At 34.7% G+C, this 13,727-nt stretch overlaps 3 protein-coding genes and 1 long non-coding RNA gene across 12 annotated transcripts in view; 2 read left to right on the forward strand and 2 right to left on the reverse strand.

The window, feature by feature from the left end:
• LOC143253698 (uncharacterized) overlaps window positions 1–5,945 on the reverse strand; it is an 82,786-nt gene extending 76,841 nt beyond the window's left edge. For 3 of the 7 annotated variants that reach the window (XM_076507969.1, XM_076507968.1, XM_076507966.1), the window contains exon 1: window positions 2,058–3,985. In XM_076507969.1, coding sequence (XP_076364084.1) covers window positions 2,058–2,117 — 60 coding nt within the window. In that variant the 5' untranslated portion in view covers window positions 2,118–3,985. Of the gene's footprint in view, window positions 1–2,052; window positions 4,451–5,810 lie in introns of those variants that run through there. The other 4 variants (XM_076507973.1, XM_076507971.1, XM_076507970.1 and 1 more) reach the window with 4 other exon arrangements.
• Window positions 1–13,727, reverse strand: part of LOC143253709 (uncharacterized) — a 397,296-nt gene that overhangs the window by 157,594 nt on the left and 225,975 nt on the right. The window lies entirely within an intron of this gene.
• On the forward strand, window positions 4,521–6,381 carry LOC143251736 (uncharacterized). Its single transcript, XM_076502980.1, has 6 exons — window positions 4,521–4,526; window positions 5,024–5,092; window positions 5,473–5,510; window positions 5,680–5,752; window positions 6,137–6,175; window positions 6,262–6,381. Exons 1-6 carry the CDS (start codon window positions 4,521–4,523, stop codon window positions 6,358–6,360), a joined length of 324 nt encoding a protein of 107 aa, XP_076359095.1. The 3' UTR covers window positions 6,361–6,381.
• LOC143253699 (uncharacterized) lies at window positions 9,078–11,335 on the forward strand. The gene is made up of 3 exons (XM_076507974.1): window positions 9,078–9,307; window positions 10,287–10,397; window positions 10,799–11,335. Exons 1-3 carry the CDS (start codon window positions 9,252–9,254, stop codon window positions 10,971–10,973), a joined length of 342 nt encoding a protein of 113 aa, XP_076364089.1. The 5' UTR covers window positions 9,078–9,251; the 3' UTR covers window positions 10,974–11,335.

The raw sequence follows: 13,727 nt of genomic DNA on the forward strand, positions 1-13,727 counted from the left end.
CTCATTCAGTGCACCTCAAATAGGAATACAACAGCATCATGGTGGCATTTCTGATGGGTCTCCAAAGAGGCTTTACCAAGTTTCCCTGTTATCTTGGCATTTGGGACAGCAGGAACACTGAATCACACTACAACAGGAAGCACTGGCCACAACAGACCAACTTCTCTGTGGGGAGGCATAATGCCAAGTGTAAGCTACTCATAATGTCAAGTGTGGACACCTCCAGAAGGTGTTGCTCCCACCATTGCACATAAAATTGGGTCTTTTGAAAAAATTTGTCACAGCTCTTGATAAGGACTCTGCAGCTTTCAAGTACCTTCAAGGCTTCTTCCCTAAGCTGTCTGAGGCAAAGGTCAAAGCTGGTGCATTGATTGGACCACAAATAAAGAAGATCCTGAGTGCACAGAATTCCCCAAGAAGCTCTGTAGAAAGGAAAAAAAAGCTTGGGGCAGCTTTGTCACACTGGTTTGGGGCTTCTTGGGCAATCACAAGGCTGAAAATTATGTGGAACTGGTTGAAGCTCTGGTGAAGAACTATGGCAAAATGGGCTGCAGGATGTCCCTGAAAGTCCATATCCTTGATGCTCATCTCAATAAGTTCAAAGAGAACATGAGAGCACACTCAGAGGAGTAAGGCGAGTGCCTCCAGAAAGATATACCGGACTTTGAACGCTGCTACCAAGGAGCATATAATGAAAACATGATGGGAGACTATATTTGAGGATTGATACATGAAAGTGATTTACATTACAGTCTCAAATTTCAAAACTACTCACTTCTGAACAATTTTGTTCATTTTTGTATAACTTTAGTATAAATACATGTAAATCTTGATTCATATGTTGTTTTATTCAGACTTTATGTAAATGAAAATGTGCAAACTTGCCCATTTTTACATAGAAAATAGATTAATTTCTGAATTTCATTATCCAGGTCACAAAAGCAATGGTCAGAAATGAAAAGTTGTTGTTGTTGTTAACAGGTATAGTGTTTACAATTAACTACACTTACCATACACCTGTTCTAGTTTTAAGAGTGTGTTCTCTATCTGCTCCCTAAAGCACTTCCAAAAACTAGAAAAGTTAGGTTGTGCACTGAATATTTGAAAGAGGGACAAGGGTGAGGGGGTATTAAAATTGAGATCAAAAGCCAACACATGTTGGATGAAGCATAATCAGTATGCTAATGCTAGGGGGTTTTGGGGGCATGCTCCCACTGAAAAGTTGTAAAACAATAGGTGCTACAAGGTTAAAAGTGGAAGTAATTTTCAATGAAATATAGCTTTAAACAATTACATAGTTCTTCCCATAAAATTCACAAACATTAAATACTGTAAGCAACTGCATTACAACTATACAAACATAACTATTTTTTTACATTACAAAATAGATGGCTCTGTGGGTATGCAAGGTATGCAAAAGTGTGTAATAATATTATTTTAATCATACTGCAAGTCATTACATTCATAATACAGACATATTCATATTCAATGTGCCATAGCTAGAAGACAAGTCAGTACTTTAATTAAAAAACTAAAAATTTATTGTTGAACTAAACAGTAATAGGAATAATGTATGAATAGGAAATAAAACTGTGACAAAATAAAATTAGAATTCTCCATCTCACTAGACTAACTCACACAGTTGTGTTTTATATAAAAGCATTTGTTTAAAGTCTTGTAAAAATTACATGTCATGTGAAATATAGAAATTTCTAAATCATTATGAAACTATACCAAAAACTATCTAGTAAACAATACAAAATATAAATTAAGTCCTTAGATAAGAACTGAACACAATACTCCAAGATCCCTTTCCTTCATGTGAATTATTATGATAACCTACACATATTATCTTCCATTTATTATAATTAAAATCCATCTACCATTTATTTGCCCAACTCACAAATGATCTAAAAAGTAGCAGCATTTTGTTAACAGTCAACAACACTCAAGAGCTTGATATGATCAGTAAATTTATTGACTATTCATTAATCTATGTCAATAATATATATAAAAAAGAGCAATGGTTCTAAAATTGAAACCTGGGGGTACCTTACTTGTGACACTAATCCAGTTTGACTGAACTCCATTTGTAATAACCATCTACTTTCTTCCATCAAGCCACTCTTCCATCAAATTAGTTAACTTTTCCACACACCTATAAAGGTAAGTTTCCTTACAAGCCTTTTATGTGGTACTTTGTCAAATCCTTTCTGAAAATCCAGATACACCAAACCTTACCCTCATCTACATATGCAGTAGCATTTTCAAACCATGTCAAAAGATTTGTAATGCAAGATTTTTCCTTTGTGAAACCATGTTGATTATTTGATAAAATTCCAAATTGTGTTAAATGACTTTACAATGTATCTTTTATCAGACTTTCCAAAACCTTTTCCACAACTGATATGAGAATAATAAGCCTATAACTACTGTGGCAACTTCTGTTACCTCCAATGAAGATCAGAGTAACACTGGTTAATTTCCAACCTGTTGGTATTTTTCCACTATTCATTGACTTACAAAAATACTAGTAACTGGCACACATATCCAATCATTGATCTCCTTTAAAAGCATTTGGGAACTATTATTTTTTTATCTTGTCCAGGAGTCTAATCAAACTTTAAACTTCCATTTTATTTTAACAGGCCCAAAATTTATGCGACTGTCTTGTTCAACTCTATTTTCATCTATCAATTGTTCAAGATGAGGAATACTGCTCAAGTCTTCATTTGTAAAAATAATCAGATACAAGTTTTTTTTCTGTCATTCTTCAAGGATTCTATCCCCATCCTAATATTTTGTTTACCCCTAATGTTCTTAAAAAATCCTTACTGTTAATTTCTGTGTTTTCAGCCAAATGTTTTCATACATCAGTCAGTTTAAACTCTTTACAGTTGTGATGTCTTTCTTTAATTTTATCTCCTATCCCCTTTGTAAGCCAACCTAATTTTCTATATTCAACTACCCTTTTTATTTATATTCAAGGTAATCATCTTTTCAACAACTCATCGTTTCCAAATAACTCAGCTGTCCAATTCACTAGATATAATTGTTTTTGCATTCCTTCAGAATTTATTTTTTGATTTATAACCAAAATATCATTATTCCCAGTTTCCACATACAGCAAAACATCAAATCTAATACAGCAATAATCCCTTGTACCTATGTGTTACCCAGTTTCTGCCCTCTCAACCATTTCTATGTTAGAAGTTAACAATAACTCTAAAACAACATTATTTCTAGTAGATTCCTTCACCAAGATCGATTTCTTTACCAATTGAACAGTTTCCACAAACCATTCTCCCTCATGTCTTGACTCTGGCATTTCCCAATTTTTACATCATTAGCCCCTATATGAATCACAAAACCTGTATCTCTGCTAGCCCCCTTTGTTATATCCTCTGTTCTGTCAATTACATACTCCACCTGTGCCCCTAAGTAGCATGATCTGATTCTTCTTTCCATATTTATCCCACAGACTGTTCTATCCATGTCTTGTCAAGGAATCTTCTAAACAACACCTTTATCATCCACATCTTTCACGGACCTCTTTGTTTTCTCTCCCTCCAATAATTCATCATCTGCAAAGGACTGAAACTTGTTACTCCATAAAATAGGCTAATTATAACTAAATTCAATACTATTTGCTCTAATAATACTATTTATAACTTCCTGAACGTCATTGTTAGCTGATATTCTCCTTGTATGTAAAATCTTGAACTACTCTTAAAATCCTGCTGCCATTTCCCACAGTGTATTTATCTATTGCGTCTAACTGTTCATCCAACCTATAAACTCTAAATAAACATTCCATATTTTCATTACCAGCTTCATTAAAAGTACATGCGAGTCCCAAGTTCCAACATGAAACCCACACATTGAACCTATTACACATAACAAACTGGGAACGCTTAACTCCTATACTTGTCTTAACCATTGTATTTACACTTACATGTTGTAGCCTGGAAATAAATAATCAATACCAAATAACAGCACCACTAGCCTATCAGGCTTAACACCGTTACTGTTAAGCCTAGTATTTAAGAATAAATGTTTTCCTTACTAGTTTGTTTTCTCACTAAAGTTGCAAAGTTTATCTTTGATTTCACAGAACTTGGAAACAAAACTTATTATTTTATTAGAACTAACAATCTACGTAATGTTAATAAAAAAAATCTTATGTCGTTTGACGTTTTTTTTTGGAATTTCGCGCTAAGCTACCCGAGGGCTATCTGTGTCAGCCATCCCTAATTTAGCAGTGTAAGACTAGAGAGAAAGTTGCTAGTCATCACCACCCACCGCCAACTCTTGAACTACTATTTTACCAACGAATAGTGGGATTGACCATTATGTTATAACGCCCCCACCGCCGGGAGGGCGAGTATGTTTGACGCGACAGGGATGCGACCCTCAGATTACGAGTCGCACGCCTTAACACGCTTGGCCATGCCGGGCCACATCTATTTTTATATTGCATCTTAGGACACCTAATACATTATATCATTACGCATTATCAAATGAAGGTAATTTAGATTTAATTAGTCATATAGCACGTTAGTCGAACGTTGGAGATATTGTGATCAAATCTTTTCATGTGTTGTAATAAACCGATTAGTTACTTAATTTAAGTGTAAAGAAACGTTGTTGACAGATTAATTTGTCAAAGAACAACAAACTCATCAAATTAATTATTTATAAAGTTAAGACACACGAAATCATCTTTCGTACAGATTATATAAAAGTTTTAGATTCTATAATAGATACATCAAAAACGAAATTTATGTTCACAATATTCTTATTTAATATATTAATTAATTTACTAGTTAAGCGCATAACCGACTTATATACATTCACCCCTCCCAAGCCAGATAGTCAAAGCTTAATTTATTAAAATTGTTAGTTAAATCTTATTGCTTTGAAGAGAGTCCTGATTGGTTGTATGTTCATAAAACAGCCCTTTGGCATTTTGAAAAGTAGGATTGTAACAAGAATCTCTTGGAAGGTTTAGTATAAATTTTAGTCAGTGAGGGTAGTAGTTGGAGTTTGTTTGGGAAGAGTGTTTAGAAGGAAATACGTTACAGAATGTCTGGTAAGATGAGATAAATATTATTCATGACTTTAAGTACATATGTTATTGTTCGTTTAGAGTCATATAGCGTGCGTAAGTTGTGTAGTTAAATTAATGGAAGGAGTAGGAAACTAAAATGTTACCAGTGTACTTAACTATGTTTGTTTTTTGCCACTTAATTTAAGTTTGTATTTGGTTTGAAAAATTAAAAAACCTCCTCTCGTCATATTTGCGTTATTTTAAAGGGACAACCTCTTTGGGAATAGTGCAATCGATCTAAGATTCTCTCATCAAACTTGTTTTCTTACATTTCTAAATAGACTAGTGTTTTAATATTCAAAACTCTTATACAACTTCAGTTCTTGTACAAGTTTCTCATTTTTAAATTGCTCTTCTTGCAGGCAAGAAGACTGCTGTTAAACAACCAGCCAAGCAACCTGTAAGGAACTTTGTCTCATCAATAAAATTTAAACAACGTTGTGTACTCCCCACGAGCTTACTTTGCTAAAGTAAAATGCCTATATCTTAACTTTTTTTTTTTCACTTTGTTAATGTTTAAGATTAACTCCTAAAAGAAACTAATATTCTAATTTCTTCATCTTTTATAGGAGAATAAGAAACCGAACCCTAAGAAGAACGAAACTGACAATAACTCGACTGCACCGAAAAAGGGAGAAAAAGGTGTTTCTTTTGTTTTTCTTAACAGGTTCACTTTAATAGGATCGCAAATACTACCCACCTCAAAATAGAAATGGAGTGCACTACATATTTGATTCTTTACGCCCTATTAACGCACCCCTTTCCACAAGAACTAAAGTCCTTACCTACCAGCTAATCTTCCTTGAGTACAGTAACTTGTTTTGTTTGTCACTAGGCTGTTTGTGAAGTGACTTCCCTTGCTTCAAATCACTTTGTCCTTCCATTCTTCCTCCCCCTGAGAAAGTTAAATTTAGAGCTCTACATGGGTAGTATTCTCCTCAATAGATAGCGTAATGCTACCTTTTTGGAACAACTGTCAGCTCGCGCGCGTTTACAATAAAGTAACTGTTTCCCATTCTATTTCAGGAAAGGGCAAGAAAGCAAAATGAAGACCTGCGATCGGAGGTAAGTTGTTTTTCTCCATGTTTTGTTTAACCTTTTCTAGCTGCTTATTGCTGACATGTTGAATAGTTTTGTTTCTTTCGTTTCAGGTGAACAACCTTCTTCAAACTCTTTTTCCCGGCATCTTAACCAGTTATCTTCATTTGTTTCGATATTTTTTAAATTCAATTGTGTTTTATGTAATTTAATAAAAACTTTACTCCTAAATATACTTGGCTCCACCTGTTTTTACGTACGTTTAACTTTTCATACAAGAAGGTGCCTACTGATTTCCTGTGGTTTATTCTTGCCTGGGGTCGCGTAACTCTACATACTTTAAAACGCAACAATACAACGTGAGTATTTGCTTCTCACGATTATTAAAGTACTGAATCTAATCTTTGTACTAAAATTCAAATACCTAGTTTTAGTACATTAAGGAAGGGAATGTGTCGACCTTAATGTTAACTAAAATGGATAAGAAAACTTTACAATTTTGATAAACCCGATAGCAGTATACGTTAAGTATGACAGAAATGATACACAAGTTTTAACCATCCTTTTCGTGTAATTATATTGTGCTTCACTAGTTTAACATATTTCCTACAAGTGTATTAAGAAGCCCTGTTCCATAAGTTGAGTACAATGGAAAATTTCTGTATCTTCTGAACATCTTTATTTATGTACTCGTCAAAGAGGAGTTTTTAATCTTTTATTAAAGGAAAACCTTTTTTCCCACCTAACATCGACTATTTAACTAATTCCCCCCCACTCTCCCAGCAGTCTAGCTACAGTAATCGTTACCTTTGCTACAATCCTTTTTATAAAACCATACAAGATGCCTCTACATTTATAATATTCAAAAATTACAGTTCTATAATATTTTTAATTACTCCTTGTAATTGCTGTCACTTATTGGCCGTCTGACTGATTTTCAACAGAAGCCAACTAGAACTCGTTAGTAAGAGGTTTTATGTACATTTCTGGCTTCCACGCATATCAGGGAGTACAATCCTTTTCCAATCTACTAACATAAAACCTCTTGTACTGGCAAAGAGAGTGACAACTTAGTGAATCTTGTACTGGCAAAGAGAGTGACAACTTAGTGAATCTTGTACTGGCAAAGAGAGTGACAACTTAGTGAATCTTGTACTGGCAAAGAGAGTGACAACTTAGTGAATCTTGTACTGGCAAAGAGAGTGACAACTGTAGAGTGAATCTTGTACTGGCAAAGAGAGTGACAACTTAGTGAATCTTGTACTGGCAAAGAGAGTGACAACTTAGTGAATCTTGTACTGGCAAAGAGAGTGACAACTTAGTGAATCTTGTACTGGCAAAGAGAGTGACAACTTAGTGAATCTTGTACTGGCAAAGAGAGTGACAACTTAGTGAATCTTGTACTGGCAAAGAGAGTGACAACTTAGTGAATCTTGTACTGGCAAAGAGAGTGACAACTTAGTGAATCTTGTACTGGCAAAGAGAGTGACAACTTAGTGAATCTTGTACTGGCAAAGAGAGTGACAACTTAGTGAATCTTGTACTGGCAAAGAGAGTGACAACTTAGTGAATCTTGTACTGGCAAAGAGAGTGACAACTTAGTGAACTTTGTGTCACCAGGAAAGGGTATCCACCGTCCCTGTAAGTTCACTTAAATGTGTGGTATTTACATTATCTCGAGAATTAAGGTGAGCTCAGTGACTCTCCCCATGAACAAAGTATCGCTAAACTTCAATTAAAACAAACAAAAAAAAACTCATCTCTGCCACAGTAACGTTATCTATTCAAAACTATAATATTGAGTGTTAACAGTACAGTTATAGAAAACTGCATACAGAGGAACCCGGGATAGTTAATAGAAAACAGAATAACTGCAATAAATTTTGCCTATTTTTGAGGGCGAACTGTTTTTATGTGCTTATGGTTCCTTTTTTTTTTCCTTTCATTCCTTTTCAAATAATCTCGTTTATTTTGAATATCTTGGAATTACGAGGAGAGTGAAATCAGTTCCCCTAGGGGTGACGTACAGATATTAATGTTGCAGAAGAGTTGTAATTCATGTAAGTTTATTGGGACAGGATTCTGTAAATTATTATGACAAGGTTACAAAACAAGTGAACTGTAACAAACTAATCCACCAGATACAGTTGAACAGTATTATTGTTGGTTGTAAGTCCAAATGCAGAATATTGTTATATTCGATTTTTTTTTTCTCCCGAGCCCTTTATTTATTATTGAAATATTTACATAACAGTCAAGAGTTCGAGTGCTTGATGGGAGCCGATGTAAACCGTATAACGTAACACAGTTGAACAGTTATTATACTTTAACTACAAAACTCGGATGTAATTTCAAACAATTAAATTGCGAAGTTAATTTACCCAACTACGGTAAAGAAATGTTAATGAATAATCAACACATACACCAAGTTTAGTAGATATTAAATACAAATTTAATACCTATAAAACATTCGAAGGTTTGTACTGTCAGACACGGTTTGTTTTAATGGACTCCGGAAGAAGCTGTAAAGCGAAATATTTGGTGCCCATTTTTTAAAGAAAATTAACATACGGTGTTACAAAATCGTTCCTTTTAGTATTAAAATATATTATTACGAGGCAGTTTTAAGGTAAGGAAGGATATTTTAAAAGTAGGTACAACGTTCCAGTCATTCGTGCAATAATTTAAACAGCAAATAGTATTGATGTCTTATCACAAAGTTAAAAAAAAAATAGTTCGGTTCGGACTACAATTTAAGTAGATCTTTATTGGTGAGCAAATTGAATTCAGGAGTATTAAAGCGTCCAAGACATGATTTGTTCAATTATGCTACCATAGTAACCAAGCAAAACACAATCCGTAGAAAGTTGTGCGCAAGTACTTGTCCATACCACGAGGGTTAACTCCGGTTGGGTGAATGTAATGTTTTATTGGGTGTTTTATTATTATGATTCAGAATTAGTTTACTAACATGACGTAGTTATGACTTGAATATAACATATAATTTCATCAAAATAATCAAATTATCATAAATATATTGTAATAATTTTGTTTATAAATACATCTCCAGAGTAGGCTTAACGTTTCTACAGAAGGTTTGATAATGCTATATTTTGATAGAGGTTATGAGAGTTCTCAAGGGTACTTCCCACTGGATTAGTAAGTTTACGCTTCCCTCGTTATAACTTGAGAATTTTGGCATATTGCCCATATTATAGACTATAACTATATGTCGTGATATTAGCTGGTTATATTATTATTGCCATTATGATATGTAACAACTTTATACTATAATCTTATTTGTGTGTACAGTTCTGTCAATTTAGAAATGTTGAATGGTGTGTGAAAAAGAGCGGTTACGAAGTGTACAAGTTGATTTTACAAAACTGTTTGTCAGAAAGGAGAATGGGTGAACTTTAACACGAGCTTTATCAACATATTTCTCTTTCCACTTCTTGTTTTATGGGGAATAAAAAAGAAAACATATTCAGGAAGTTTTTATGCACAGTGGTAAGAGTGTAGGTTTCTGATACTCTAAACCTGGTTTTGATATATATGACGGGCACAGCACAATTAGCCCATCGTATAGCAAAATTTCGTTATAAATCATGTGATTAGATAATGTTTAATGTGCTGTGTTATTATTCCAAGTACTATGAAGATATGAAGTTAATAGGGTATAATTAATGTAATATTTCGTGACAGTTTTCTTACGTTAAATTTCTTAATATACTTTAAACTTTGATACTAATATTCAAATATTTTTATATTCATAGAAAATGGTGTAATTTATTTAAAGCATAACGTCGTGGATGATATCACATTCTTTATGACGTTATTAATATGTCTCATAATGGATAACAACACGTCCATTATAACGTTACTGATACATGTTTTAATTATTTAAAACTGATAGCAGGATGAATAGGTAACAACACATCCTTTACAACGTTAGTGATACATTTTTAATCATTCAAAACTGACAGCTGATAGCAGGATGAATAGGTAACAACACTTCCATTATTACGTTACTTATACATTTTTTAATTATTTGAAAGTGTCTTTTGGTAGCAGGATGATTGGGTAACATCGCGTCCATTATAAGCGTTGTTAATGCATTTTTTAAAATTATTTAAAGTGTGTCAGCTGGTAGCAGGATGAAGAGTAGGTTACCGTTGCTACACTTCGGTAAAAATATATCCACCCAGAAACACCCAGTAAGGAGAAGTGAAGTAGCAGTACATCCGAGGTGAGTAGTTACCACCCATAGCTTAAGATAACAGCATGCATAAACGAAAATAAGTATAATTTCTTTATTCTGTATGTTGAAACAGTAAATATAAGTGAAACTTACGTAGAAAAGGTAATGAAACAATGTAAGACTAATTTAGGTCAAACCATTAATAAATCGCTATGATAACACAGCATTTTAAAACTATGTTTATATAACGTTAATAAATTGTAAAACTACTCCAAGCCGACAATAATACATTGGGAAACTACGTCAATTAGACAATATATTTTGAAACTACCTTAATCCGAGAACAATATATAAGGTTTACGTGTAACCCTTTTATTCTGCAGTTTTCTTAATTTGGAAATATGTGCCTTAAACGATTTTTTTTATATATATTTCCTGTTCTACTTTAGAAATCCGGATAAAAACGATGGAAACTTAATGGTGTATCAAAGTCAGTACGTTAGAAACTTGCAGCAAAAATTAGAGATGTTGGAGGTGGAAATGGATGACCTATATCCTTTAGTTTCGCAAAGTTTCAAGTGTTTAGGTTTACGACGACCTTCTCAAGCATTTAGTTTCTTTTGATTGTCGTCATATGTTATAGAATAAGTGAAAATGAAGCAATATTTTAAAGACCGTTATTTATAATAATATAAGTAAAGGTACTGGGATAACAGATTATTTTAAAGTAAAATGAACGGTGATAAATAATATAAGTAAAGGTATTGGGATAACGATTATTTTAAAGTAAAATGAACGGTGATAAATAATTATTCCTCCAAACATCCAATCATAGGAACTACCTAAGCAGTGGTCATCTACCACCTAAGATCTAATGGTGCTGCCCAGCAGGGGGTATTTTTTTATGTCGGAGAAGTCATAGTTTCACAGAGTGACACCAGAGCATGAATAATTTGAAAGTGTGCCACTAGGGTCGAAGTCTTTCAGTTGGCATTGCTAGGGAAAAATGACTTGAAATTACATGGAAAAGTAGAAACAGTTGATTTGTTATGTCTAAACATATATAATAACAAAAGGTTAAGAAAACAAAAACAATGTATTGGAGCATTCTGTAGCTCAATAAAACCTCTACCTAGTACAATATAAGGTGAAACGGATAATGAATCTTAAATTTAAACAACATTGGAAAGAGGACTAGTGGTGTTTGGTGCACCCAGGTGAGTTGACTGAGTTCTAACTTCAAGACATGAATGTGTGAGATCAATTGCGTGGTCTGTACAAAACGGGCTTTGGCCACCAGTGTAACCTCACCCCATGTGTTCCCCAATAGAAACTGTGGAAAGAAAGATCTAAACTGGGAAGTGACTGTAGAATATGAATAAACCTTGTGTCGAGCGTGACTGATGAATGAGATTCCAGGAAAATTTGTTGTTCTGTCGCCCTGGTTCAGGGATGTTCACCACGCTATTCTCATGCATTTGAAGACATTTCGGCTTGGTGTTGACTAATGTTTTATAGGGAAAAGGCTAAGACCATAATCACGAACATCGTGAGTGGTACAAAGCAGATTACATCCTTACAATCAATGTAAAAATAAAACAAGGTATCTGCCATTTACTAAACGTTTTAAGACATGTACACTGCTGGCCAAAATCTTAAGGCCAATGAACATAAAGAAAAAAATATGCATTTTGCGTTCTTTGGCTCAACCACTTATTTGAGTAGAGCTTCGAAAGATGAAAATAAGAAAATGGAAAATAAAAATAAAAAACTTTTTTAGCATTTAATAGGAAAAATGTGAACACTATGAAATTAGCCTAAATACTAGCTGGTCAAAAGTTTAAGACCATACTGAAACGAAGCGTTAATCGGTAAACACGTAACGAAATTGTGTCATTTGTGTTCAAGCATTAGCATTGTCAACATCTCGCACTGATATCTCCTGTGTTACATTGGGTAAAAACATGGAAAAGGCTAAAACGTTGACAGAGTTTGAACGTCGCATAATTGTCGAGCTGCAAAAGTAAGTTCTCTCTCAACGTGTCATCACTGGTGAGATTGGGGGGTAGTAAAACTGCTGTTGCAAATTTCTTAAACGACCCTGAGGGATACGGAACGAGAATTTCAATTGGTCGGCGCAAGAAAATTTCGCCGGCGTTGAACAGGAGAATTCGACGGGTTGTCCGTCAAGATACCAGTCGATCGTCGAAGCAGATTAAAGCTCTTTCGAAAGCAGAATGCGGCTCAAGAACAATAAGATGGCATCTACGAGAGAAAGGCTTTAAAAACCATAAACGTCTTCAAAGACCATGCTTCCTTGCACACCACCAAACAGCTCTGTTAAACTTTACTGAGAAGCACCAAACATGGGATGTAGAAATGTGTTTGTGTTTTTCTTAAAGCAAAGCCACATGAGACTATCTGCTGAGCCCAGCGAGGGGATTCGAACCCCTGATTTTAGCGTTGTAAATCCGGAGACATACCGCTGTACTAGCGGGGTGCAGGAATGTAGAAAAGTGGAAGAAGGTTTTATTCTCTGATGAGAAAAAAATTTAACCTAGATGGTCCAGATGGCTTCCAACGTCACTGGTACGATAAGGATATCCCACCGGAGACATTTTCTACACGGAAGAGTGGAGGAAGTTCTATCATGATCTGGGGTGCTTTCTTCTTCCATAGAGCAATGGAGCTTCAGGTTATAAAGGGGCGTCAAACAGCAGCTGGCTATATTGGCATGTTGGGGAGAGAATTTTTATCAACTGAAGGCTTTCGCTTGTGCGGAAATGACTGGATCTTTCAGCAGGACAACGCTTCAATCCACAACGCTCGCAGGACAAGGACTTTTTCATGGCGAATATCGTGATTCTTTTGGACCATCCAGTGTGTTCGCCCGAACTGAACCCCATTGAAAATGATTGGGGGTGGATGGCAAGGGAAGTCTATAGAAATGGACGTCAATTCCAAACAGTGCATGATCATGCCCTAGCGATTGTTTGAAGTCATTCGCAATGACGGCCGTGCAACTCACTACTGAGACCTCTTGTTGGGCATTTCCTACCCTGTTTACGACTGTTTTTTTGGTATGGTCTTAAACTTTTGAGCAGCTAGTATTTAGGCTAATTTCATAGTGTTCACATTTTCCCTATTAAATGCTGAAAAAGTTGTTCTTTTTCCTTTTCTTATTTTCATCTTTCAAAGCTCTACTCAAATAAGTGGTTGAGTCTAACAATGCAAAATGCATATTTTTTCTTTATGTTCATTGGCCTTAAGATTTTGGCCAGCAGTGTATATGCAAGACTACCAAATCTCTGATCGTTACTTTACAAATATATACACTGACCACTTGAGTGAGCTATAGCTCATAGAGTTGTTATATAC

Source organism: Tachypleus tridentatus, chromosome 6 (assembly GCF_004210375.1).
Source record: "Tachypleus tridentatus isolate NWPU-2018 chromosome 6, ASM421037v1, whole genome shotgun sequence".
In the NCBI taxonomy this organism is placed as follows: domain Eukaryota; kingdom Metazoa; phylum Arthropoda; class Merostomata; order Xiphosura; family Limulidae; genus Tachypleus; species Tachypleus tridentatus.

Coding starts and splice junctions, on each gene's coding strand:
- LOC143251736 (XM_076502980.1), top strand. Junction 5,753..6,136: donor ACCGAAAAAGGGAGAAAAAG/GTGTTTCTTTTG, acceptor ATTCTATTTCAG/GAAAGGGCAAGAAAGCAAAA. Junction 6,176..6,261: donor ATGAAGACCTGCGATCGGAG/GTAAGTTGTTTT, acceptor CTTTCGTTTCAG/GTGAACAACCTTCTTCAAAC.
- LOC143253699 (XM_076507974.1), top strand. CDS start 9,252: ATGCTATATTTTGATAGAGGTTATGAGAGTTCTCAAGGGTACTTCCCA. Junction 9,308..10,286: donor GGGTACTTCCCACTGGATTA/GTAAGTTTACGC, acceptor AATTATTTAAAG/TGTGTCAGCTGGTAGCAGGA. Junction 10,398..10,798: donor GAAGTAGCAGTACATCCGAG/GTGAGTAGTTAC, acceptor GTTCTACTTTAG/AAATCCGGATAAAAACGATG.